This window comes from Lampris incognitus, chromosome 1 (assembly GCF_029633865.1).
Source record: "Lampris incognitus isolate fLamInc1 chromosome 1, fLamInc1.hap2, whole genome shotgun sequence".
Lineage (NCBI taxonomy): Eukaryota > Metazoa > Chordata > Actinopteri > Lampriformes > Lampridae > Lampris > Lampris incognitus.
The window spans coordinates 120,524,129-120,551,869 of record NC_079211.1 but is presented as its reverse complement, the minus strand read 5'-3'; the positions used below and the strand labels follow the sequence as shown (position 1 = coordinate 120,551,869).

The window sequence follows — 27,741 nt, the reverse complement described above, 5'->3', positions numbered from 1 at the left end:
TACACATGGTGCCACTGGTTGGTTATGGCAACGCCTCTCATGAGTTTACCAAAACAGCAGTATGATCGGAAAGTTTATAGATGTGTTTCTTTTCAATTAAGAGGTAAGGCAAGGAAAAGGACAAGCCATTTTTTTCAAAAGTAATTTATTTACTTTACAGTGAGATAATGGGAAAAAGAAAAACATACATTTCATATTCATACATCATTTTGGCATCAAACCCTGGCCATATAAATTTGGGGAACACAGCGTGCTTTGAGTTCAAATGGAGAATGGTACTGTAAGTACTGTAGAGATTGTGACATTTTGTCTACAGAAGGCAGGATTGGATTCAAAAGTGTCTCCTCAAAATATAGAAACTCAATACAGTGCATTTTCAATAGCTTTTTTTTTAATCTTTAGCTGTGCAATACATCCCACTAAGTCAGGGTTGTGTCTTTAAGTGTCTTTTTGTATACATGTCTGTATGCACATGTGGGAGTGTGTATGTCTCTTGAGTGTCTGTAAGAGAGGAGCATGCATAGTGTGCTGAAAAACAAAGGGGAGGGGTTCATGATGGAAATCAGCAGCAGTTTTCTTCATTTGTTTGTTTATTTTTGCAATGAACAACTCTTGGGATCTTCACAGTTCTGACTCTGAACCTTTCTTCCCCTTCTTGTTTCCCTGCCAAACAAGAGAAAGAAGTAGATTAGTTATCCATGGACCCGAGACAGGATGTGTCAAGTCGCCTGATAGCTTGTGCCATACACTCTAAAAACAAAACAGTATCTTACCAATAAACATTTAACCTGTCAGTATAAACATTATTGGGACTGACAACTGAATAATGTATGAAAAGCTGCAATTTTTAGACTAAAATGTGGTTTGTCATGTATGTCAAAGCCAGGTTGGACCCCCAAATGAATTCTGACCTATTGTTGGGTGCCCACACACGTATACATACACATACACACTAAAATGACTGCCATGAGCTCATGAGTTCGCCTGTTGTGTGCCTGGCCTCTCATATTCTCAAGATTCAAAATTTCAAAATTCAAGATTCTTTATTTGTTACGTCTCAATATACAAGTACAAGAGAGTAAAATTCTTGTGTTTCGGCTCCTCAACACTGCAGCAACAACAGTAATAAATAACAACAAAACAGAACAAAAAAGCAGTAATAATAATGAATAGTGTGTGGTGTATGTAAGGTGCTGTGTGTGCGTGTGTAGGCCCAGCCTTAATAAATGTGCATATGTGTATGTAGTTGTTTGTATATTTGTGTATGCCAAGCTATGTCTGCGTGAGTTTGTTTGTGTGTAAATTGATGATCCGTTGAAGACCATAGGTCAGTACCAGTCAGTCTGGCACCAGGCTTAGTGTCTTTAATGTTCTTTGTTCAAAAGCCTGGTTGCTTGGTGGAAAAAGCTGTTCCGGAGCCTACTGGTTGGAGCTTTGAGGCTGCGGTACCGCTTGCCTGATGGTAGCAGCTGGAACAGTCCATAGTTGGAGTGGCTGGGGTCTTTGATAATCCTATGGGCTTTGCTGACAAAGCGTCCATTGTATATGTCCTGGATGGAGGGAAGCTTGTATCCACTGATGTCCTGGGCTGTCCGCACAACCCTCTGCAGTGTTTTGCGGTTGTGGGCAGTACAGTTCCCATGCCAGGCGGTGATGCATCCAGTCAGGATGCTCTCGGTTGTGCCTCTGTTGAAGGCCCATAGAATCCTGGGCCCCATGCCGAACTTCTTCAGTCACCTGAGGTGAAAGAGGTGTTGCTGTGCCTTTTTCACCACATGGCTGGTGTGTTCATCCCAGGTGAGGTCCTCGGTAATGTGGACACCGAGGAACTTGAAGCTCTTGACCCTCTCTACAGCAGTCCTATTGATGGTAATGGGGTCCAGCCTCCTCCCTCTCCTCCTGTAGTCCACAATCAGCCCCTTGGTTTTGTTGACATTGAGAGAGAGGTTATTCTCCTGGCACCATTTTGTTAGATTGTTGACCTCTCTCCTGTATGCCGTCTCATCATCGTCGGTGATCAGGCCCATCACTGTCGTGTCGTCAGCAAACTTTATCACCAAGTTGGAGCTATGTGTGGCCATGTAGTCATGGGTGTACATGGACTAGAGGAGGGGACTTAGGACACAGCCCTGGGGGGCTCCTGTGTTGAGGGTCTTTCTGCTAACAGCTGTACAGTGACTGTGAGGGCAAGAAATTTGTCTGTGCTGCATCTAGTGCTTCCCACTGACCCAGGTCTTCAGACTGCTCGGAGACTTCTGACAGCCTTTTGTGTTTACTTTTATTCATGACTGCACTATTTGTGTCGGCTCCAGCTATGCATCACTCTCACTATCTGTAGGAGTGTAGTGCTTAAGCTCCACTCCAGCCTTCTTTCAGGGTGCCGTGGTACTAAACTAACTGGTGTTGATGAACTGGATCGTTACATACTCTGTGGCAGCGAGCTCCCAGGCCTGTGGTACAGACCCGAGAATGAGGAAGCACAAATTCCACCCTCATTCGTTCATTCAAGACTGTACAGAAAACAGCTCGTGTTCTATTATAACAGGTGTCTGAAATTCAGATTTGACCAGAAATGTAAAGCGCTTTGAATGGCTGTTGCAGCTAGAAAAGCGCTATATAAAATACAACGTGATTGACTGATTGATTCAAGTGCCCCCCCCACAAAAATTGCCACTTGGGCACTTGAACCAAACTAAAAGGCCCATGTCCACCGAAAGTGGTTTTAATTGCATCCTGTTCAACTAACACAGTCAATCAGTGTTGTTAGGCCTTACAGCTATAGTAGCTGACTTCTAAAAAAATTGTGTAGTGGCCTTATTGATTAATGGCACTTGAGTTTATTTAGACATAGCACCTTCCAGAACCTAAAAAAAGAAGATTCAGGGGGCGTCCGGGTAGCGTGGCGGTCTATTCCATTGCTTACCAACACAGGGATCAGCGGTTCGAATCCCTGTGTTACCTCCAGCTTGGTCAGGCATCCCTACAGACACAATTGGCCGTGTCTGCAGGTGGGAAACCGGATGTGGGTATGTGTCCTTGTCGCTGCACTAGCGCCTCCTCTGGTCGGTCGGGGCGCCTGTTCGGGGGGGAGGGGTAACTGGGGGGAATAGCGTGATCCTCCCACGTGCTACGTCCCCCTGGTGAAACTCCTTACTGTCAGGTGAAAAGAGCGGCTGGCAAATCCACATGTAACGGAGAAGGCATGTGGTAGTCTGCAACACTCCCCGGATCGGCAGAGGGGGTGGAGCAGCGACCAGGACAGCTCGAAAGAGTAGGGTAATTGGCCAAGTACAATTGGGGAGAAAAAGGGGGGAAAAATCCAAAAAAAGAAGATTCACAGTTGAAGAGTAACAAAGTACGTTTTAGCCATGTAGCTGTGTCTCAGCCCTATCTTGCCCATTTATTTTAGATGCTGTTTCACACTTACTAGTGACAGAGGGTAGTCGCAAATAAAGGGAGGAACAAAGGAAGAAATAGCAAGTGGCTAACCTTATTTGGGTAAACCATCTTTGCTTGTACTTTTTACTCCAAGACCAATTAATATTAATGAGGACTAGACCACTCCATCACAGCTATTGAGACAGTTGAGAGCAGTTGTGGATAAAGGTATAAATAACACAATTTATGAATAAAAATGCTGTTGAATATTTGATTATGCTGTGCTCCAAGGTTTTTAGACATGAAAAGTTAGATTTGATTACTAATTTTGCTCTCATTTCTCTGAAACCTTTCTCCCACGTTTTCCCGATATGTTTTTTCCCTTATCTGAACTGTAGGTCTAGGGATATTGTTCTCTGGGATCAAATAATTTATACCTATATACAAATATGACTTGGCTTTAATAAACTTTAGCAAAATTATTTACAAAAAAGCATCTTTCAACTTTTTTCCCCATCTAAAGCTGCAGCAGGAAAAAAACAAAAAAACAAGACATAAGACATGTTAGCAAGTAAAAAAGAGACTGAATGTGTGTATTCTCACCTGATGTTTCGGTTGTTCTGATTTTAGACCTTTGACTTTAGACTTCTCTTGTTCAAGAGCACCGTGCAGTAATCTAACCTAAAGAGACAGATAGCCAGTTCATTTAGTCTGAGGCTAGCAAATAAAACGGGTTCAGTGGCTTTTACTGAACTTACCTATCTTTCACTTACTGATAGACACATACACATGCACACAGATACACATATACACACCTGTGATGACAGCTCTTCTTTGATATTTAGAAGGTCTTCCACCTGTACAAGGATCTCTGCTTTATCTTTCACTGAAGGAGGAGAGAGTGAGAGATCAATTGGTACTTAGTCAACCGACCTGATCAAATAAAGGTATACAGGAAATGTATGAGATTATCTTTGTCGCTATGCTGACATTCAACTCACTCTCTCCCTGCTGAAGCATCTTGAGCAACTGGGCATTTCTTGCTTTCACCTCTTTATATTTCACCTACAAAAATACAAAGAAGAAAAAAAAGCCTTATAAGCTTTGTTATGTAAATTCAAGTATTCAGACATTCAGAAATTTTAAATACAATATGCTTTTTCCTAAAAAAGTTGGGTAAATTTGGAACTACTGAATGAGTTTCATTGCTAGTGTAAAATGAGTTAGGTGACTAACATTTATAGCCCCATTTATTTCAAAGAAGGGAAATAATAGTTTTGATAATGACACACTTTGCAAAAAAAACAAAATAAAAAAAAAACAAACAAACAGTTAAATAATTGAGATAACCAGAAAAGGACACAATATTAAAGGACTTAAATGAATGATAAGATAACTTATGACTGCTGACCTCCCACTGCGAGATGGTCTTCTTTAGTTTATGAATCTCCTGGTCTTTCTTCTCCAGCTCAAACTTTAGCTGCTCCGCCCGCGGGTCCTGAAAAGTACAATGGGGAAGGAGAGCATTAAAAGAAATTTCATACTTTACTCTGACATCAGCTAAACAAGAAAAAAAAAAAAAAAGATTATGCTTTCTCTACCATGGCTGACCCTCTCTTTCTCTCAATCATGGCCACAGTATGCGTATGCTCTTAGTGAGCTGAATTATATAAGTAACCTACAAAGGGGCGCTCGGGGCGGGGTGCAGCGGACCATTATTGTTTTTGTAGCATGGAGTGGCTTAGGTGGCCGGCTCATCTCACCAGTTCATGTTCCGTAGACGTGTTGACCTCTTGCCCCTGACTGTTGGCGTACTGCTCACGTCTCTTCTCCCGTTGGATGATTTGACTGACATCATTTTCCAGTTTGTTAAAGAACCGCTCCTCTTGTCCCGACCCCACTGCTACTATGGCGGCTCTGGCTTCCTGCAAGAAGTCATACAAGTGTTTGGGGTCAGTGATGTGTCCAGACTGACATGATATTTCTCCAGCTATGGCAAATAAGAATCTGTCCATATGGATTAGGTTGAGCAGATCTGAACAAGGCTTCTCCAAATGTTTTCAATCAACTCAACAACCTGTCAACAAGGAAGGAGGACAGGTTTTAGGAATTCAAACGGTACACAGGTACTTTCCTCACCTCTTTCTCTTGTTTCTTACCCAGATTCTCTGCAAAGAGAGATTAATATGTGTCAACATTATTTAATTATATCTTGTAGGATTGAGCCCAATAGGGCTTGTTTCTAGTTCACTCAGCTCTCACCAGCACTGCCTTCAGCCTGGAAGTCCTGCAGAGAAACTGTCTTCTTGTCTTTTCCCTGCTGATTCTTCTTCTTCTCCTTCTTTCCTCCCCCCTCTTTCCCTCCTCGGGACTTGGGTGATGCCATGTCTGTGGTGTTCTGTTGAATTGAAAAGAAGCACTTAACTACAAATATGCCCAATCACATTAACAAAGGTGAAAAATATGTCACAATGTTGTGAATTAGAAGGGGACTTTTTTTAGTGCCAATTCACACAAAGAATTGGGACAAATATCCAACATCAACCCACAGGAATATCAAGACCATGTTGCTTGTAACATGCACTTGCTTTGCTTAAGAGTGACCTGGAAACTCAAGTTATGATATGAACATGGCTGCAGAGTAAAGCCAGGGAGGAATTTGAATTACTGAGCAGTTAATGAGAGACTGGTTCTGCATTTAGTTTTTTCTCCTTTTTGTTATTTCCCTCATATTTCTTGCAATCCTGTAAGGCAGGTTTCCCCAATTAGTTTTCCCCAAGGGCCAAATTATGTCATGCATGTCAAGCCAAGGGCCAAAACGTCTCAGTTTTTTTCTTTCTATTGTGTAAATAAATGTTGTCTTATGTGCAAATATTGTTGTTGTTGTTGCTATTACGATCATCATCAGTAGTACTGACAGTAGTAACCAAGCGACTGAGGATGCACAAAGCAGTGCATTCTTAGTGCCATTCTCAAGCCCGGATAAATGGGGAGGGTTGCATCAGGATGGGCATCTGGCGTAAAACCTTTGCCAAATCAAATATGCGGATCATAAATCAGATTTCCATACCGGATCGGTTGAGGCCCGGGTTACCAACGACCGCCACTGGTACTGTTGGCCAGCAGGGTGCCAGTGGAAACTATTTTGCTACTGTTGGGTGAAGAGAAGGAGAGGGGGAAGGCATGTCCAGAGGCAGCAGGAGAGGAGGAAGGGTAAGAGTGTGGAGGTGAGAGTCGGGACTTTGAATATTAGCACTATGACTGGTAAAGGCAGAGAGCTGGCTGATATGATGGAGAGAAGGAAGGTAGGTATACTGTGTATGCAAGAGACCAGGTGGAAGGAGAGTAAGGTCAGGCACATCAGAGTGGGTTCAAACTCTTCTACCATGGTGCCGATGGGAGAAGAAATGGAGTCGGGGTAATTCTGAAGTAAGAGTACGTCAAGAGTGTGTTGGAAGTGAAGAGAGTGTCGCACAGAGTGATAAGTATGAAGCTGGAAATCGAAGATGTGTTGATGAACGTTATCAGCGCATATGCCCCGCAAGTTGGGTGTGAGATAGAAGAGAAAGAAGAATTCTGGAGTGAGTTGGATGACGTGGTGGAGAGGGTATCCATGGAGGAGAGAGTGGTGATTGGAGCGGACTTCAATGGGCATGTTGGTGAAGGGAACAGGGGTGATGAGGAGGTAATGGGCAGGAATATGATGTTGAGGAGAGGAATGTGGAAGGACAGATGGTGGTGGATTTTGTGAGAAGGGTGGAAATGGCTGTGGTGAATACATATTTAAAGAAGAGGGAGGAATACAGGGTGACATGCAAGAGTGGAGGAAAGTGCACAAAGGTGGACTATATCTTTTTGGAGATTGCAAGGTGGTGACAGGGGAGCATGTAGTAAGGCAGCATCGGATGGTGGTCTGTAGGATGACTTTGGAAACCAAGAAGAGGAAGAGAATGAAGGCAAAGCCAAGGAGCAAATGGTGGAAGTTGAAGAAGCAAGAGTGTAGTGTGGAGTTCAGGGAGGAGTTAAGACAGGCACTGGGTGGAGTGAAGTGTGCCGGATGGCTGGGCAAGCACTGCAGAAATAGTGAGGGAGCCAGCTAGGAAGATACTTGGTGTGTCATCTGGACAGAGGAAGGAAGACAGGAAGACTTGGCAGTGGAATGACAAAGTACAGCAAATTATACAGAGAAAGAGGTTGGCAAAGAAGAAGTGGGATAGTCAGAGAGATGAAGAAAGTAGACAGGAGTACAAGGAGACGTGGCGTAAAGCAAAGAGAGGTGGTGAAGGCAAAGGAAAAGGCGTATGGCGAGTTGTATGATAAGTTAGACACTACGAAAGGAGAAAAGGACTTGTACCGATTGGCTAGACAGAGAGACCAAGATGGGAAGAATGTGCCACAGGTTAGGGCAACCAAGGGTAGACCTGGAAATGTGCTGACAAGCGAGGAGGGTGTGTTGAGAAGGTGGAAGGATCACTTTGAGGGACTGATGAATGAAGAAAATAAGAGAGCGAGAGAGAGAGAGAGAGAGAGAGAGAGAGAGAGAGAGAGAGAGAGAGAGAGAGAGAGAGAAGGTTGGATGATGTGGGGATAGTGAATCAGGAAGTGTGGAGATTAGCAAGGAGGGAGTGAGGGCAGCTATGAAGAGGATGAAGAGTGGAAAGGCGGCTGGTCCAGATGACATACCTGTGGAGGCATGGAGGTGTTTAGGAGAGATGGCAGTGGAGTTTTTAACTAGATTGTTTAACACAATCTTGGAAAGTGAGAGGATGCCTGAGGAGTGAAGAAGAAGCATACTAGTACCGATTTTCAAGACTAAGGGTGATGTGCAGAGCTGTAGCAACTAAAGAGGTATAAAGTTGATCACCCAACCTCCCTTTTAAGATTGTGGAAAATCAGTTTACTTACCTTGGTATTAAAGTCACAAGAAAACATAAGTGTCTTTTTATTTCCTTACCCTGTTAAAACATGTGAAAAGGTACCTAACACAGTGGTCACCCCTATCTACATACCTGGTGGGCCAAATTAACGCAATCAAAATGAATATTCTCCCTAAATTTTTATATCTTTTTCAGTCTATACCAACCTTGATCCCTAAATCCTTTTTTGACTCATTAGATTCAGTTATATCATCCTATATTTGGAATTGTAAGCACCCTCAGCTAAACAAAGTCCATTTTCAAAAATCAAAAGGAGATGGAGGCTTGGCACTGCTCAATTTCCGTTTCTATTATTGGGTGGCTAATACATGCTGTCTTGCATTTTGGTCACACTTTCGTAAACGAGCTGACTGTCCATCATGGGTGGCAATGGAGTTGAACTTTGGCAAAAACCTTTCCATCCCAGCGCTGCTTGGGTCCTCACTCCCTCTTCCCACAAATAAATTAATTGATAATCCAGTCACCAGACACATCGTGAGAGTATGGGTTCAGTTCAGAAAACATTTTCATTTCCATGTTTTTCATCTCTCGAGTCCTACTTCATCCAACCACCTCTTTCAACCCTCCTTACCTGATTCTGCATTTCAGGACTGGCACAGAAGGGGTATTGAGAGCTTCAAAGATCTTTTTATAGAAAATATCTTCATGTCATTTGAACAACTCTCTGGAAAGTTCAATTTACAAAATAAGGATTTTTTTCACATATCTGCAAATTAGACACTTTGTCCACTCTCAGATACCAAATTTCCCTGAGGCACCTGATACGACCACTGCTGATGCATTCCTTAGTCTACACCCGTCACGTAGAGGTTTAATATCTGTAATATATATGACAAGCTTGCAGGTATAAGACATGCCCCTCTTGACAAGATCAGAACTGCCTGGGAGCAGGAGTGAAGCCTTTCACTGTCGGATGATATATGGAATTCGATCTTCAGGCTGGTTAATTCAACATCCCTCTGTGCCCGTCATTGTCTGTTACCATTTAAGGTGGTGCACAGAGCCCATGTGTCCAAAGTCAAACTATCCCGTATGTACCCGGATGCGAGTCCCACCTGTGATAAATGTAGGTAGGATGAGGCTTCCCTTAACCACATGTTATGGGCATGTCCTAGACTTGAAAAATACTGGGACGATGTCTTCAAAACCCTATCCCTAACCCTCAATTTTAAAGTAGAACCTAACCCTCTGGTTGCCCTGTTTGGCACCACTGGCAAGGATGACGTACACCTGACCCCATCCAAATGCCACATATTGTCCTTCATTTCTAGTATATTGGCCAGGTGTGCAATACTACTGAGATGGAAGGATGCTGCCCCGCCCATCCACGCTCAGTGGCTGAATGATATTATGTCCTGTTTAAACCTCGAAAAGATCCGCTACTCAGTCTGTAACTACAAGGACAAGTTTTAAAAGGTGTGGGGACCTTTGACCTTTCCTGGAATACTTTTAAGAATCTCCAGCCAAACGGAATAATTATTGCCCCATTGTCTTCTGCTTTTTGTTTTTGTTGATTTATGTCAGTAATATAACCTGTGAAGGTCTACCAGATTCTAACCCCCCCCCCCCGTCTTCTATTTACTGACTTACCTATTTTTCTTTCTTTTCTAAATCCTAAACCCGACTTCCAGCACTTTCCTGTTTCACTCCAGGGACGTAATATACCCTCTTACATAGCGCATCCCGGCTTGTAGATGGGACTATATGTTCCTATATCATTTTTATATCATGTAAATCTGACATATCATGCACTTGTTTTAAAATCCTTTTAAGTATTGCTTGTTGCTTAAAATCCAATAAAAATCTCATCTCATCTCATCATCAGCCGCTTTTTCGGGGTCGGGTTGCGGTGGCAGCAAGCTAGATAGGGCACTCCAGACGTCCCTCTCCCCAGCAACACCCTCCAGCTTCTCCTGGGGGATCCCAAGGCGTTCCCAGGCCAGATTGGACATGTAGTCCCTCCAGCGTGTTCTGGGTCTACCCTGGGGTCTCCTCTCAGTTGGCCGTGACCGGTAAACTTCCAAAGGAAGGCACCCAGGAGGCATCCTAATCAGATGCCCGAACCATCTCAACTGGCTCCTTTTGATGCGAAGGAGCAGCGGCTCTACTCAAAGCTCCCTCCAGATGTCCAAGCTCCTCACCATATCTCTAAGGCTGAGCCCAGACACCCTACGGAGGAAACTAATTTCAGCCTCTTGTATCCGCGATCTCACTCTTTCGGTCACTACCCAAAGCTCATGACCATAGGTGAGGATTGGAACGAAGATTGACTGGTAAATTGAGAGCTTTGCCTCCCGGCTCAGCTCCTTCTTCACCACAATGGTCCGGTACAGCATTACTGCTGATGCTGCACCAGTCCACCTGTCAATCTCCCGCTCCATCCTACCCTCACTCGTGAACAAGACCCCGAGATAATTGAACTCCTTCACTTGAGGCAACAACTCATCCCCAACCCGGAGGGAGCAATCCACCATTTTTCGGTAGAGAACCATGGCCTCAGACTTGGAGGTGCTGACTCTCATCCCAGCCATTTCACACTCAGCTGTAAACCACCTCAGTGCATGCCAGAGGTCGCGTTCTAATGAAGCCAACAAAACCACATCATCTGCGATGAGCAGAGATGCAATTCTGAGGTTCCCAAAACAGACACACTCCTCACCTTGGCTGCGCCTTGAGATCCTGTCCATGAATATCACAAACAGAATCGGAGACAAGGGACAACCTTGGCAGAGTCCGACGACTACCGAAAATGTGTTTGACTTTGTGCCAAGAATGCGGACACAGCTCTCACTTTGGTTGTACAAGGACCGGATGGCTTGTAGCAACTGCCCCGGTACCCCATACTCCCGCAGTACCCCCCACAGAGTGCCCCAGGGTACACGGTCGTAAGCCTTTTCCAAGTCCACAAAACACATGTAGACTGGCTGGTCCAACTCTCATGTCCCCCTCAGCACTTCCGCAAGGGTAAAGAGTTGGTCTGTTGTTCCACGGCCAGGACGGAATCCACTTTGTTCCTCCTGGATCTGAGGTTCGACATTCGGTTGGAGCCACCTTTCAAGCATCCTAGAGTAGACTTAGACTTTCCCAGGAAGTCTGAGCAATGTGATGCCCCCATAATTGGAGCACACCCTTTGGTCCCCCTTTTTGAATATGGGAACCACCACCCCAGTCTACCACTCCACAGGTACTGTCCCCGACCTCCACGCGACACTGAAGAGGCATGTCAACCAAGACAGCCTAACAATGTCCAGAGCCTTCAGCATCTCAGGGCGAATCTCATCCACACCCGGCGCCTTGCAACCGAGGAGCTTTTTAACTACTTCAGAGACCTCTGCCAGGAATATGGGTGGGGCTTCCCCGGAGTCTTCAGACTCATCCTCGTCCACTGAGGACGTGTTAATCGGGTTCAGGAGCTCCTCAAAGGGTTCTTTCCACCGCTTGACAACATCCCCAGTCCGGGTCAATAGTTTCCCTCCCCAGCTGAACACAGCCTGAGTCAAGCCCTGCTTCCCCTTCCCGAGTTGCCAGATGGTTTGCAAGAACTTCCTTGAGGCCAACCGAAAATCCTTCTCCATGGCCTCGCCAACCTCCTCCCACACCCAAGTTTTTGCTTTTGCGACCGCCAAAGCAGCAGCCCTTCTGGCCTCCTGGTACCTGTCGTCTGCTTCAGGAGACCCCTGGGCCAACCAAGTCCAAAAGGCCTCCTTCTTCAGCCTGACGGCTTCCCTCACTACCGGTGTCTACCAGCGGGTTCTTGGGTTGCCGCCTCGACAGGCACGATGACCTTTTGACCGCAGCTCCTGCCTGCCACATCTACAATAGAGGCTTTGAACATGGCCCACTCAGACTCCATGTCCCCAGCCTCCCTCGAGATACACGAGAACTTTTCCGGAGGTGGGAGTTGAAGACCTCATGGACAGGGGCCTCTGCCAGACATTCCCAGTTCACCCTCACTACACGTTTGGGTTTGCCAGGTCTGTCCGGCAGCCCTCCCCGCCATCTGATCCAACTCACCAGCAGGTGGTGATCAGTTGACAGCTCTGCTCCTCTCTTCACCCAAGTGTCCAAAACATACGGCCTCAGATCTGATGATACGACCACAAAGTCTATCATCGATCTTCGGCCTAAGGTGTTCTCTTACCAAGTTCCAAAGGGTTTGGTTCTGGGTCCTCTCCTTTTCTCCCTGTACACAACATCCCTGGGTTCTGTTATTCGCTCGCATGACTTTTCTTACCATTGTTATGCCGATGACACCCAGCTGATCTTGTCCTTTCCTCCCTCTGACACACAAGTAGAAACACACATTGCTGTGTGCTTGACTGACATCTCGGAGTGGATGGTGATACACCACCTGAAGCTGAATCTGGACAAGACAGAGTTGATGTTCCTGCCGGGGAAAGGTTGCCCACACCGAGACCTGGCTATCACCATTGAAAACACCTTGGTGACACCAACTCGGACTGCGAGGAATCTGGATGTGATCCTGGACGACCAACTGTCGTTTGCTGCAAACGTTGCATTGGTTGCTCTCTCCTGCAGAATTCTCCTCTATAACATCAGGAGCATTCGCCCATTCCTCACAGACAAGACGGCACAGGTGCTCATCCAGGCTCTGGTCATCTCCCGGCTGGACTACGGCAACTCCCTCCTTGCTGGCACCCCAGCGTCGGCCATCAGACCTCTGGGGCTTGTTCAGAAAGCTGCAGCTCGTCTGGTGTTCAACCGCCCTAAGTTCTCCCACACAACTCCCCTTCTCATGTCCCTACACTGGCTCCCAGGAGCTGCTCGCATCCAGTTTAAGACTCTAGTGCTAGCCTACAGGGCAGTGAAAGGAACAGCTCCTTCCTATCTCCAGGCCATCGTCAAACCCTACACCCCTGCCTGACCACTTCGCTCTACTGCCTCGGGACGCCTGGTTGCCCCATCGCTCAGAGGCCCCTGCTGCCAATCGACCCGGTCACGGCTCTTTTCTGTCCTGGCCCCACAGTGGTGGAATGAACTCCCCATTGATGTCAGGACAGTGGAGTCACTGCCCATCTTTTGGCGCAGGTTGAAAACTCACCTCTTCAAGAGCTACTACCCTGTTACTTGTTCTTAGCACTTATTGTATTCATTCAGTAAAAAAAAAAATCTTTCTTGCACTTTTACTTTAGCACTGGTTTTGCTCTTAGATGCTTGTTTAGATGCACTTATGACCTCTGATGACTAGTAGTTCTGATTTCCTACGTTAAATGTACTTATTGTAAGTCGCTTTGGATAAAAGCATCGGCCAAATGACGGTAATGTAATGTAAAGTACACTTATGAACTACCTTATGTTCGAACATGGTGTTTGTTATTGCCAATCCATGACTCGCACAGAAGTCTAATAACAAGGCACCGCTCGGGTTCAGATCGGGGAGGCAGTTCCTCCCAATCACGCCCCTCCAGGTTTCTCCATTGTTGCCCACGTGAGCATTGAAGTCCCCCAGCATAATTATAGAGTCCCGAGGCGGTGCCCTATCCAGGACACCACCCAGAGACTCCAAGAAGGCCAGATACTCCGAATTGCTATTCGGTGCATAAGCACACACAACAGTTACAGCCTTTCCCCCAGCGACTTGCAGTCGTATAGAGGCAACCCTCTCATTCCCTGGGGAGAACTTCAACATGGTGGCACTCAACAGGGGACTTGTGAGTATCCCCACACCCGCCCAGCACCTGTCACCTTGGCCAACTCCGGAAAAGTAATAAATCCAGCCCCTCTCCAGGTGTTTGGTACCAGAGCCCATGCTATGTGTGAAGGCGAGTCCTAGTTGGTACCGCTCCACCTCCCGCACCAGCTCAGGCTCCTTCCCTGCCAGAGAGGTGACATTCCATGTCCCGAGGACCAATCTGCGAAGTCGACACGCCCTGGTCCCCGCCTTTGTCTGCCGCCCGGCCTGCATGCACCCTACCCCAATGCTCATCCCCGCGTGTGGTGGCTCCACGGGGTGGTCCATGTTGTTTTATTCGGGCCGGACCAAGCCGGGCCCCATGGGCCAAGGCCTGGCCACCAGATGCTCGCTGGTGAGCTCCCCCCCCCCCCAGGTCTGGTTCCAGGAGGGGGCCCCAGTTTCCCTTTTCCAGGCGAGGTGCTGTAACTCTGCTGGTGTAAATTCATTGGGTTTTTTGGGAATCGCTCTTAGTCTGGCCCCTCCTGTGGGACTGGGACCAATTTGCCTTGGGAGACCCTACCAGGGGCTAACAACACAGCTCCCAGGATCACCGGGACACACAAACCCCTCCACCACGTTAATGTGACGATTCTCGGAAGAAGAATCATCACCAATAAAATTGTCTTTGAAAAAAATGTTTTTTTGATAAGCCACAGCATGAAGTTATGGAAAAGAATAGTGGAAGCTAGGTTAAGAGGAGAGGTGATGATTAGCGAGCAGTAGTATGGTTTCATGCCACGAAAGAGCACTACAGATGGGATGTTTGTTTTGAGAATGTTGATGGAGAAGTATAGAGAAGGTTAGAAGGAGTTACACTGTGTCTTTAGAGAAAACATATGACAGGGTGCTGAGAGAGGAGGTGTGGTATTGTATGAGGAAGTGGGGAGTGGCAGACAAGTATGTAGGAGTGGTGCAGGATATGTATGAGGGCAGTGTGACAGTGGTGAGGTGTGCGGGTAGAATGACAGATGGGTTCAAGGTCGAGGTGGGATTACATCAAGGATCGGCTCTGAGCCCTTTCTTGTTTGCAACGGTGATGGACAGGTTGACGAAGGAGATCAGGCAGGAGTCTCCATGGACAATGATGTTCGCGGATGACATTGTGATCTCTTGCGAGAGTAGGGTGCAGGTTGAGGAGAGGAATCAGTAGGAGCAAGACGGAATACATATGCATGAACGAGAGGGGGGACAGCGGAATGGCGAGGATGCAAGGAGTAGAGGTGACAAAGGCATATGAGTTTAAATACTTGGGGTCAACTGTTCAAAGTAATGGGGAGTGAGGAAGAGAGGTGAAGAAGAGAGTGAAGGCAGGGTGGAGAAGAGTATCAGGAGTGATTTGCGACAGAAGGGTACTAGCAAAAGTTAAGGGGTATGTTTACAAGATGGTAGTGAGACCAGCTATGGTGAATGGTTTGGAGACAGTGGCACTGACAAAAAGACGGGAGGCAGAGCTGCAGGTGGCAGAGTTGAAGATGTACAGATTTTTTTCCCCCGCTTCCGGTGTGGGAAGATGACAGTGTGAATCCACGTTTGCAGTGGCCTCACCCAGTACCAGTGTGGGAAGATGGCGGTGCAAACTTAGGTTTGTGGTGGCCTCACCCAGTACTGTCCATGCAGTGTCTTTGTCCACATCGAAGTTTGTGTCTTCATTTGATGGCTAGGAGAGCTGGCACTGGATCGGCTGGTAGAGCTTGGTCTGTTGCGTCCTGTGGGCCCAGGAACCATGGCCCTGCCTGGAGCTGCGCCCAAGGAGGAAACACCAAAAGCGGTCTGACCGGACGCGAAAGTGGGGCAGGCTAAGCTAACTGCTAGCCCATGCAGGCCGGCAGTTCCGATAACATTGAAGGCAGTCTGGCGGCGGCCTTGCCTAGCGTTGACTGTGTTTTTGGTGTCGTCATGTGGAGTGCGGGGAGATGTGTCGAAGGTGTCTGGCTGGGAGAGCTGGCATTGGATCAGCTGGGGGAGCCAGGTCTGCTGTGTCTGCTGGGGCCCAGGGACCACGGCCCTACCTGCAGCTGTGCCCAAGGAGGAAACACCAAAGGCGGTCTGACAGGACGTGAAAGTGGGGCAGGCTAAGCTAACTGCTAGCCCATGCAGACCGGCAGTTCCGACAGTCATCCTGGTATTTGCTCTCTTGGACAGTGATAAAAAAATTTTTTTTTTTTTGATAGGTTGGATATATGTGTTTTTGCATTGTTTTTTTGTAGTTTGGATATGTGTTCTTGTAGTTTGGATATGTGTTTTTGCCTTTGTTTTCCTTTGCTGTGGGCTGGGGGAAACAATATTTCGTTTCATTTCATGTGCGCAGGTGCATGGAATGAAATGACAAATGTTCCCTATTCCTGATTCATTGGAAGTAAGAAAAGAAGGACAGGAATAGGAACGGGTATATTGGAGGGACAGCACAGGTTGGACGGTTTGGAGATAAAGCAAGAGAGGCAAGACTGAGATGGTTTGGACGTGTGGAGGAGAGATGCTGGGTATACTGGGAGAAGGATGCTGAATATGCAGCTGCCAGGGAAGAGGAAAAGAGGAAGGCCAAAGAGGAGGCTTATGGATGTGGTGAGGGAGGACATGCAGGTGGCTGGTGACAGCAGAAGACGCAGAGGACAGGATAAAATGGATTTTCATTCACCAATAAGTGAGCGTGAAGGGATGAGGCAATCCTTCTAACATCAGGCCTGTTTTTTGTTGTGGCAATTCTGAGGCACTAGCCAAGATGTGCATTGGAGAGTTTGTTTCTTTCTGGGTTCTTGATCGAGTTCATTGAAGAAAACAATGACATGGAGGGGAAAACTGTGAGTAGGAGCATGGCAATAGCTCTCATATTTTTTTTTATCAAACTTGGGCAACCACATTGATCCAAAAGTCACTCACCCCAACATCCTTGTTTTGTGCTTTGAGCAAATCAGATGTTCCCATCTCAGAGACCTCCATCTGAAGAGTTGCCCCATCTATGGAAGGTACCAGCCCTTGGTCTCTGCAGTCCACTGGCCATCAACCGAAACAGAGAATGGCTGTCTCAGGAAGAGGAGGATGTCACCTGAGAGTTTAGGGGTGCTTTCAAATCATTCCTTGAAGTTTTCTGCCAGGCTTGTCATGAAATCCTTCATCACTGGATCCTCTCGCATTTCGTTCATTATGCAATGCTCCCACAGACATGGAAAGTGCAACTTTTTCCCATGAATTTCTCTCTCCAAAATGTTTAAGCTTTGACTGGAAAGCGTCAACCACTTCGTACATGTCCGCAACAGTGTGGTTCTAGCCTTGTAATTGCAGATTAAGGTGATTTAGATGGGACACGATGTCACATACAAAAAATAACATATGTCATCACCTTATTGTCACTTAAAAACCTTTGATATTCTTGGGCTTTTTGGCTCTGCAGTCCGGATAAAAATGACAAGCTCATCGCACAGGTTGCACACCCTTCTCCAACGCACGGTCTTTGCTCAGCCAACGAACATAATTATGCAGCAAAATAGCCTTGTGTTCTGCTGACATTTCCACCAGCAATGCTCTGAAAAGGTGATGTTGTAGACTAGAATTCTCGCGAATGAAATTTACCAGTCTCATCATTGCCTCTTGCATTTCCCCGCACAGTTTACTGCACAACACTAATTTGTGAATAATGCAATGAAATGCTGAGTGCTGGGTTAACAGCGGCAAGCCTGTTTACCAAGCCTTTGCATTGTCCCACCATTAACGGAGCCCCATAGGTGACAACAAACACAATTTTGCTCACATCCAAGCATTCTTCTCAAAGAACTGTGTTAATTCATTAAAGATGATTTCCCCAGTTGTGCGCCCAAGCAGAGGAGGCAAACAAAGTAGCTCTTCCCATCAAAAAAATCTTGCAAATACAGATAGCTGTTTCACATCGGTTCGGTCACAGGACAAGTCTATGGCTAGTGATATGGCTTCTGCTTTCTTTAAATTGGTGAGTAGATTGGAAAAACACTCCCCCGCTAAAAGTTCTACTCTACTTGTTGCCGTGTTAGCCGACAATGGCACTTGCTTTAATAGCGCCACAACTGCTTTCTTGTTTTCTCATCATGACTTAAAACTTCACCAACCATATCAACTGCACGCATTTTAATCAACTCGCCATCAGCGAGTACTATCTGTACTCTTTCCGCCAGGGAGAGTGGTAAGCGACTCCACCTCTGTAAGTCGGGCTTGACTGTGGTTGTGAGGGTAGTCAAGTTTCTCTCCTGTAATGTGCGCATAGATCATGTGATTTGAATACCTAGATATTTAAATCCTGCATTAGACAGCCTGAAGGGTATAGATGATAATGATATCTCTAGCCAGTTGGTTGACAAAAAAACACTCACTTTTGTGGATATTTAATTTGTATCCTGAAATCCATTTGTTCTGTTACGGTAGTTTAATGAATGAAATTTTTCTAAGTCATTTCAATTGCTTTCTGTGACAGGTAGTGGTTCCTTTAAGAAACACAAGAAGTTAGCCTCCCATGTGACTTTAGTCAGGAAGTGAAGACATATAGCAAAACTATGGCTACTTTTTTAGGATAACTTTTTCCATTAGCAAATGTCTGCACACATCTTATGCCATTCGTAGCATTGTTGGTATGTAATTCGATCTTTTATCATTATCTACAATTGTAATTCATTATTTGGTATAAAATAAACGTTTTGTGTATTTTGATGTAAAAAGGCTAACAAGCTATTTTCGGCCGATTCCATGTACAACCAATATTATGTTTATAGTCACTAGGCATTATAGTAAAACACAATGATTGACACCATATTAAAATAAGACTGTTATGGGTCATTTGATCAATAATTTATTTAATATGCAATGTAAACATGTAATTTAACTCATAATAGAAGCGTGTTTGCAGTGTATTTACGGGGTATTTACAGTAAGCATAGTTTTGTTTTGTTTGTCTCTGTTCTCAGTTTCACCATTTTGCAAATCAATAAACCTGCGGACAACAGATTCTGTCTCCAGAGTTTTGATGAACGGAAGGTGTTTAACTTACTGCCAAGTTGTCAGCACATAACAAGGGCGGCATAGTGAAACAATGGCTTCAGTGCAGAAGATAACGCAGTATACGCTAGACACAGACGATGGGAAAGAAAGATCCCACACTAAATACTAGATCCTGTGCTTCACATTCTTCTAAATGCTCAAGTGATTCTTCCACTGGGGCTGCTGCCACCATGGCTCGTGCTAAAGCGGAAGCAGCCAAGGCCCGCCTACCTTATGCAAAGAAAGAAATGGCGCTAATAGTAGAAAAAGCACAACTAGAGGCAACAATGGATATGTTGGCGTTGGAGAGAGAAATGGCCACAGCTGTGGCTGAAGCAGAAGCCTTAGAGGCAGCCATTGAAGGCAATGATTGAAGTAGCTGCAAGCTTCAACTCGAAGCAACCCCCCCTTGACCCCATAGAGCGTACCAGAGAATACGTCGCTGAACAGGCCAAACAGCAAAATAAAATAGAGTTAGCACCAGCACTGCATCTACCCTCTCAAGATGAGATCAGGCGGCTACACACAGAGCCAGTGCCAGCATTTTCTATCCAAAACCCACACCTCAAGGCAGAGAGTAGCCAAGCCGACGCTGAACTTTGCTCCACAGCACCAAACAGAGCAACAGCTCAGCAGCCACAGCTCGGTGCAGATATGCCTCTCTACTCGAGAAACATGCAAGATTATCATTGCAGATACACAGCAAGATCCTGAGACCACAGTCCCCCATGTTCTTTTGTGCCCAGTCACACGCCTCACTACTCTCACCATGACCAATCTAGCATGACTGATTTCATCAGATATTTTGCTCGCCGTGAGCTGGTCACCACATGTTTGATCCATTTCAGTGACCAACCACATAGCTACAGAGCCTGGAAACGGTCCTTTCGGAATGTGGTCAGTGGCCTAGATTTGACATCCAGTGAGGAGATGGATTTGCTTGTCAAGTGGCTGGGGAAAGAGTCAGATGAGCAGGCCAAACGGATCAGGGCAGTCCATGTTAACTTCCTAGATAGAGGACTCAGGATGATATGGGATAGACTGGATGCATTTTACGGGGCTTCCAAAATAATTGAAGATGCACTTGTCCGACATATCGATAGCCTCCCAAAAATCTCCAACAGACATTATTCAAAACTCCACGAGTTAAGTGATCCCCTCATGGAACTGGAGGCAGCTAAGGCAGATGGAGATTCCAGGCCTTCAATACCTCAATACATCACAGGGAATAAATCCTTTAGTCCAAAAGTTGCCCTTCCGCCTACAAGAGAAGTGGCTGTATCACGGATCCAGCTACAAACAACAGCACCATGTCTCATTCCCCCCCCTTTGAAGTTTTTGTTGACTTCATCGGAGAACAGGCTAAAATAAGGACCGATCCAAGGGGCTAAGCGGATGCTCCTCCAAAAGCAGACAAGACTCCATGGAGACTAAGCAGACAGAACGAAATCTCAGTCCACAAAACGTATTTATTTCCTACAGCTCCTCTTGCCTCAGACAGAGATGATCTTAAAGCTGATGATACTAATAGACAGTGCCCCATTCATAAAAAGCCCCATCTACTCAGTAAGTGCTGGGCTTTCCATGTGAAGCCTTTAGAGGAATGCAAAGCATTCCTGAAGGAGAATGGAATGTGCTTTAAATGATGCACTTTTACACAACAAATGGCTAAGAACTGTAAGTCCACAACATGTCTTGAGTGTGAGAGTGAGAAGCATATCGCTGCCTTCCACCACGGACAAGCACTGTGGACCCAGCAGCCATGCCTCTCTATGGAGCATGGCGGGGAGCAAGACCTTACACCATCTTTAGAAGTCACAACTCGCTGCACCGAAGTCTGTAGTGGCGATCAGAGTGACAGATCGTGCTCTAAGAGCTGCCTCGTTAAGATCTACCCTGCTGGCCATCATGATAGAGCAATGAAGGTCTACGCAATCCTCAACAAGCATGGCAAAAGATCCTTAGCTCGTTCTGAGTTCTTTGATGCCTTCAATGTCCAAGGCCCCACCTTTCCATATTCTCTCCAGACTTGCTCTGGAGTAACAGAGACCATGGGGAGAAGAGCCTTAGGCTACCAGATTGAATCAGTGGATAGAAAAGTCTGTCTTCCCCTGCCAAGCCTCTTGGAATGCAATGACATCCCTAACAACAGATTGGAGATTCCGACACCCAACGCTGCATCTAACCACCCTCACCTGAAGTCAGTGGCTCACCTCATCCCAGAGCTCGAACCAAATGCTCTCATCATGCTTCTCCTTGGGCGAGACATAATTACAGTCCATAAAGTGTGCAGGCAGGTGAATGGCCCTCATGATGCTCCCTATGCCCAGAAACTCAACCTGGGATGGGTGGTAGTTGGTAACGTCTGCTTGGGAGGCAATCACAAGCCCGCCACAGTGAATACATGCAATACCAGCACTACAGAACGGGAACACCCCTCCATCTTTGAGCCCTGCCCAAACATCTTCCATGTGAAGGAGAGATACAGCCATTTTCAGTGTCCCGATCATCCTAGGGTGCGCTCTACAGAGAAACTTACCTGCAATGAAAAAGCTGAACAGTTAGGCTCCACAGTATTTCAGCAGATAAAGGATGATAAAGTGGCTCCATCCATCGAAGACATCTCATTCCTGCAAATAATGGAACAAGGCTTAAAGAAGGATGAGGACAACAGCTGGGTAGCTCTGCTGTCGTTCAGGATACCAAGGTGTCGTCTCCCTGACAACAAAGCCCAGGCCTTGAATTGACTAGCATCACTGAGATGCAATCTTGAGGGGAAGCCAGTGATGAATGAAACACCATTATCTCACCTTCATGGAGAAGGTGTTCCAGAACAATCATGCAGGAGTGGCAGTCTTCCCAGCCTGACCTTCAGCCTGGAAGCATTGTGCTTCTCAAGGACGACCAACTTAAGAGGAATGAATGGCCTTTGAAACTGATTACTCAAATCTTCCCCAGCAAAGACAACAGAATATGCAAGGTAGAGATCAAGGTCTCTAGGAAGGATGGGACTAAAGTGTTCCTGCAGCCCATTACTGAGACAGTCTGGCTCGTCACTCCTGAGAAGGAGCTATAATAACTGTGTTAGGGACTGTTGGGTTGTGGCAGTTAATCACGCCAGACGGGGAGTGTTCTGTTACGGTAGTTTAGTGAATCACATTTTTCTAAGTCATTTCAATTGTTTTCTTCGACAGGTAGTGGTTCCTTTAAGAAACACAGGAAGTTAGCCTCCCATGTGACTTTAGTCAAGAAGTGAAATGCATTGCAAAATTATGGCTACTTTTTTAGGATAACTTTTTCCATCAGCAAACGTCTGCACACATCTTATGCCATTCATAGCATCGTTGGGATGTAAATAAACGTTTTGTGTATTTTGATGTAAAAAGGCTACCAAGCTATTTTTGGTTGATTCCATGTACAACAAATGTTATGTTTATAGTCAATAGGAGTTATAGTAAAACACAATGATTGACACCGTATTAAAATAAGACCGTTACGGGTCATTTGATCAATCATTTATTAAATATGCAATGTAAACAAGTAAGAGTTGAAAAGGGGTCATTTAACTCATAATAGAGGTGTGTTTGCAGTGTATTTATGGGGTATTCACAGTAAGCATATTTTTGTTTTATTTTGTTTTTATCTTCTCAGTTTCACCATTTTGCAAATCAATAAACCTGCGAACAACGGATTCTGTCTCCAGAGTTTTGATGAACGGAAGGTGTTTAACTTACTGCCAAGTTGTCAGTACGTAACAAGGGTGGCATACCATTGAAGAACATTAAAATGGCTCAGATGCTAGTACAGTAGTTATTCTTTCATTTATTTACTCACTTTTTTATTTTGTATTTATTTATTTATTTATTTTTACTTATCTATTTTTTTTTCTTTGTTTCCTTTTTCATGTTTATATTTAACCTACTGTAATGTGGTTTAATTCTGTTCCGAGAACAGGCCTGCAGGACGGGGTAGGAGTAGATAGAGGGGAGCAGGATGTAGGTAAATGGGATGTGGGGATGTTAAAATGTTAAAAAATATCATAGAGCCTTTCAACTAATTGTTCAGTTCAATTTGTTCTCCTTAAAAAAAAAAAGAAAAAAAAGACAGCCATCTTCAATTATATTGACCCCCTCTAGTGGCGAAAGCCAGAAAGATTGTTTCAACAGTATTGAAATGCAGCAATAACGTTAAAAATGGAACCAACGTGACAAGCCGTGTGGGAACAGAGCATCACTATCAATGTTTTGTGATAGATCTGTCTGTGAATACTGTACCCTCCAAATGAGAAGTATCAAAAACAGCAAGGTAGCATGTATGCAAGTACATGTGTATATGTAAGTGACATACCTGCTTCTGTTGTTCATACTCTAGTTTGCTGAGGATCAAGGCCTTCTCTAAGTCTGCCTCATACAGCTCACTGGTTATCTATGGAGGATGAGAGTAATACACAGACAAGGAAGGACAACACTTCAGACAGTTAGATGGTACATCAAGATAGACATTCAAATGTTAGAATTCAGGGGATCAATACTATTGTACTATCTTACATTCACCTGCTCTTTTCTGACATTTGTTATAACTGAATATCTCCCACCAACACATGCACGCACGCACGCACGCGCACACACACACACACACACACACACACACACACACACAATAAACCTCTGACAAATTTCCAGAGGAAAGAGGAGGCATTATGAGAGGTCCTGCAGTGATGCTTTTTTTTTAAACCATCCATTATCCACACTGCTTATCCTACTCTCAGCGTCGCGGGGATGCTGGAGCCTAACCCAGCAGTCATTGGGCGGCAGGCCGGGAGATACCCTGGACAGGCCGCCAGGCCATCACACAGGGCCCACACACACATTCATACCTAGGGACAATTTAGTAATGCCGATTCACCTGACCTACATGTCCTTCAATTTGAAAAATTATGAAGCTTAGTATAGCTGAGCAGACGTGATGTTTTCCAATATCAACCTCCTTCCCACTCATAACTAAACATGCACCTGGAAGCAACTCCACTGGAGCAGTTGGAGGTTAAGTTCCTTCCTCAAGGGCACTTCCATTGTATATGTTGTGGGAGTAAACAATATCACTCATCGTTCACTTTTCTTTCCAACACTTCTGCTGACAGTAAAGGTTTCTCTACAGCATCTTTCTCATAACAAGCTTACAAAATAGGTACGATTAAAAGAAGGTTAAATAAAAAAGTAGACAATAGTAAGAAAAAAATACCAGGAATACAAACTTTTACAGGAAACTAATCATATCAATTTTTATATTGATAACACTATGGCCATCACATACTCTTTTCTTAACCTTTGAGATGGTCAACAGAACATGATTCTCTCATCCAAACTACTTCTTGCGATCAGAGAATGTCTATCCTTGTACCTGCTCATCCCTCTGCTTCCATTGCTGCCATCCTTCAGAAGGTATAGCATGGTCTACTGCTACAGGATGGAGGAGCTCATTGGCAATTCCCTGAAGCGTCGTAACGGGAGGTGGGACAGAGGACTTCTGAGGGATCTTCTTGAAGGCCAGATTTCGTAACTGATGGACAAATAAGACAAACGTTAGTGGAAACAACTGACAATTACTATTCTGGCCACAATGCTGTTTACATGCATACACATGGACAACTGTATATTCACTCTCCAGAATCAACAGCTCCATTAGGTAGATGTAACATGAAGTGGTCAGGACAGAACCTTGCAAAGTCTTAACTAATTTCGCTGACAGAAATGTCATTTAAATCAACATGCCACATCGTGCTGGATGATATGGAAAATATCCCAATAATCAATTTTACACAGTATCAGTAAATACCAATATCTGTTTACATGTGCAAAAAATGGGGGGAGGGGGTGGGCTTTTGACAATGACAGTCTATACATGGCGTTGGACAAATTAAATAGGTAAGTGAGGAGAAATCCAAAAGTAAAGTGAAATTCACTTCGAAGATGGTAATGACATGTCCGTCTTCTGGCAGACAACGCTACTCACCTCGTTAGCCTCACTCTGCTGGTGCTCTCTCCTTTTCTTTTTCTTGTCTTTCTTCTTGTCGTTGTTCTGCGTAGCTTTCCCTGCTGCCTTGCCGTGCCGGTTCTTCCCGGAGTCCCGTCCGCCTTTAGCATTGGTTTTCCCTGCCTCGGAGGTGTCGGTGTCCGAGTCCGAATCGATCTGAAGCAGAGCGAAACGGGAGGCGGTGGTGGGGACGGTGATCAGCGCAGACGATGCCATGATGGAAAGAAATACAGCGATATCTGAGGACGAGAGGAGAGGCTGATTAACAATGGTGAGGACAACTTGAAAGCCGGTCAACCACCGATAGCTAAGTTGTCAGTTGCTACCTTTCTTCCCCAAATAACTACATTTCGTCTCATAAGTTTTGTGAGGACGAGAGTTTTTTTTTTAAATTAATGATTCAGTGCAAGACACAATGAAATAACGTTTAAGTGATTTTGTGTCGGCTATGCCGTTGCTAAGATAACAGCCTACATAGACGTTGCTCCGCTGCTAACGCAGCCGGCTATCTTTAGCTGACCGGTGCTGCTTTAACAAGTGTAAAAACTGGCCAAATGTGGCGATAACAAGCACGTACATACGTTCGTACACAAGGCATGCCCTTAAGGTATTACTTGACATTTGTTTACGAGGCAGTGTGTCAAAGGCAACGACAGTCAGAAGATACTTCTACCTGTCTTGAAACGTACCTTTCGATTACCAAACGCTTGCAAACAGTCGTTATCTTGGTACAGAAGCCCGCTTGGACCAAAAAGTCGAAAGTGGCCCGACTAAACTGGGAGCTGATGACATTAATGCGCGACGGAGTAACGTTGGTGGTGGCTGCTAAGCAGCCAAAAATGGAGTAAAAATTCGCCCAAGTACCGGATAACCAGCCCAAATTCAGTCCACCTGCCAAAGCCAATTTTTCCCCTCACAATGCAACCCAAAACCGCTCAATCTGGCAACACTGCGACAAAGAAACGCTGGAAGAGACAAGAAAAGTTTAGGCCAACGCATGTTATCAGTATGCTTACTGTATTTCATCCTAATACAATATCAGTCTAAAATCGAAGTCAGAGAATTTATATAAAAAAATAAATTATTATGAACAAATAAGGCATGAAGATACTCTAGTCACTCTAGCAGCTAATGTTTAAAAACTACTTGAGCAGTTTTGATATTGCTTTGCAGAAAACCAGTTAGACTGGTATACTGCATGGCAAATGCTAGCTTCATTCTTGCAATGTGGACAAGACTTTGTATAGATTTTCTGGGCAGCTTCCTTTCCTTCACTATGAAAAGGAGCGCTTGTAGAGGAGTTCAAGCAGGAGTCGTGACAACTTTATCTTTCGGCTACACAACGTGCACCATTTATTCCTTCCACCATTACCACAACAACAAAAAACCCGAGCAGCGGAAGTGTGTCACTTTAAACCCGAACCGAGGAAACAGCAGCTGTAAACTAACGTTACTACTAGCTCAATAAGGGGAATTATGTAGCCCCATAACCACTACACACGTCCCCCCAGAATTCGCCTTAATACGAAAAGTCAGTGTGGCGAGGGGGGCGGATCTCTCTGCTGGACCGGGGAAAGGGAGGGGCTGGGGAAGCAGGGGGCGGCTCGCCGGGGGGCGCCCCCGCCGTGGGGGCAGGGCAAGACCAACAGGGCGGTCTAAGTCCAGGTGAGCAGGCTTGAGGCGGTCCACAGAAACCCGCTCCAGCCTGCTGCCAAACTCCACCACAAAGTGCTTATCTCCAGTGTCCCGTACCCGAAATGGGCCGTCGTAGGGTGGCTGCAGGGGACCGCGGTGCGCGTCGTGACGGATGAAAGCATACTCCGCCGACCGCAGCTCCGTGGGGACATAGGACTGAGAGCCGCCATGCTGAGAAGTGGGGACCGGTGCAAAAGCCCTGGCTTCCTCCTGCAGCGCAGTCCGTTGGCATCTGGCGGACCAGGGAGCTGTGGCGTCGGGAAGGAAATCCCCCGGGACCCGAAGTGGCTGTCCGTAGACCAGTTCGGCGGATGAGGACTGGAGGTCCTCCTTGGGAGCCGTCCTGAGCCCAAGCATGACCCAAGGCAGTTTGTCGACCCAGCGGTCGTCCGTGAGGGTAGCCCGCAATGCGGCCTTCATCGAGCGATGGAACCTCTCGACCAATCCATTCGCCTGAGGGTGTTATGCTGTGGTGCGATGGAGCCTCACCCCTAAAAATTGAATTGCGGCCCTCTGTCCGAGGAGAGGTCAGATGGGGTGCCAAAGCGGGCGACCCAGGTTCCGATGAACGCTCGGGCAACCTCAGGCGCTGTCGTGGACGAAAGCGGGACGGCCTCTGGCCATCGCGTGGTCCTGTCGACCATGGTGAGCAGGTATGTGAAACCACGGGAGGGGGGTAGGGGGCCTACCAGGTCCACATTCACGTGGTCGAACCTCCTCTCAGGTACCGTGAAAGGTATCGGGCGCTTTGACATGCCGGAGCACTTTGGAGTGTTGTCACTCCACACAGGTGTCAGCCCAGTCCCTCACATCCTTTTTGAGTCCATGCCAGACAAACTTTGCCGCCACCAACCTCTGTGAAGGCTTTCTGCCAGGGTGACAGCCCATGGACTGCGTCGAAGACCCGTCACCTCCAAGCAGTCGGAACGACTGGTCGGGGCTGACCCGTAGAGACGTCGCACAGGAGCGTGGCGCCGGCGTCGTCGAAAGCCACATCCTCCAACT

General features: G+C 46.0%; 1 protein-coding gene across 1 annotated transcript; it reads right to left on the bottom strand.

Moving 5' to 3' along the window:
- Nucleotides 1–163: 163 nt before the first annotated feature.
- On the bottom strand, nucleotides 164–25,761 carry gkap1 (G kinase anchoring protein 1). The gene is made up of 12 exons (XM_056290333.1): nucleotides 25,731–25,761; nucleotides 25,021–25,280; nucleotides 24,409–24,567; nucleotides 23,356–23,433; nucleotides 5,641–5,776; nucleotides 5,518–5,546; nucleotides 5,142–5,303; nucleotides 4,790–4,876; nucleotides 4,380–4,443; nucleotides 4,194–4,264; nucleotides 3,982–4,059; nucleotides 164–663 (listed from the first exon to the last, which is right to left on the bottom strand). The coding sequence occupies exons 2-12, from the start codon at nucleotides 25,255–25,257 to the stop codon at nucleotides 622–624; spliced, it is 1,143 nt and encodes a 380-aa protein (XP_056146308.1). The 5' UTR covers nucleotides 25,258–25,280; nucleotides 25,731–25,761; the 3' UTR covers nucleotides 164–621.
- Nucleotides 25,762–27,741: the final 1,980 nt, after the last annotated feature.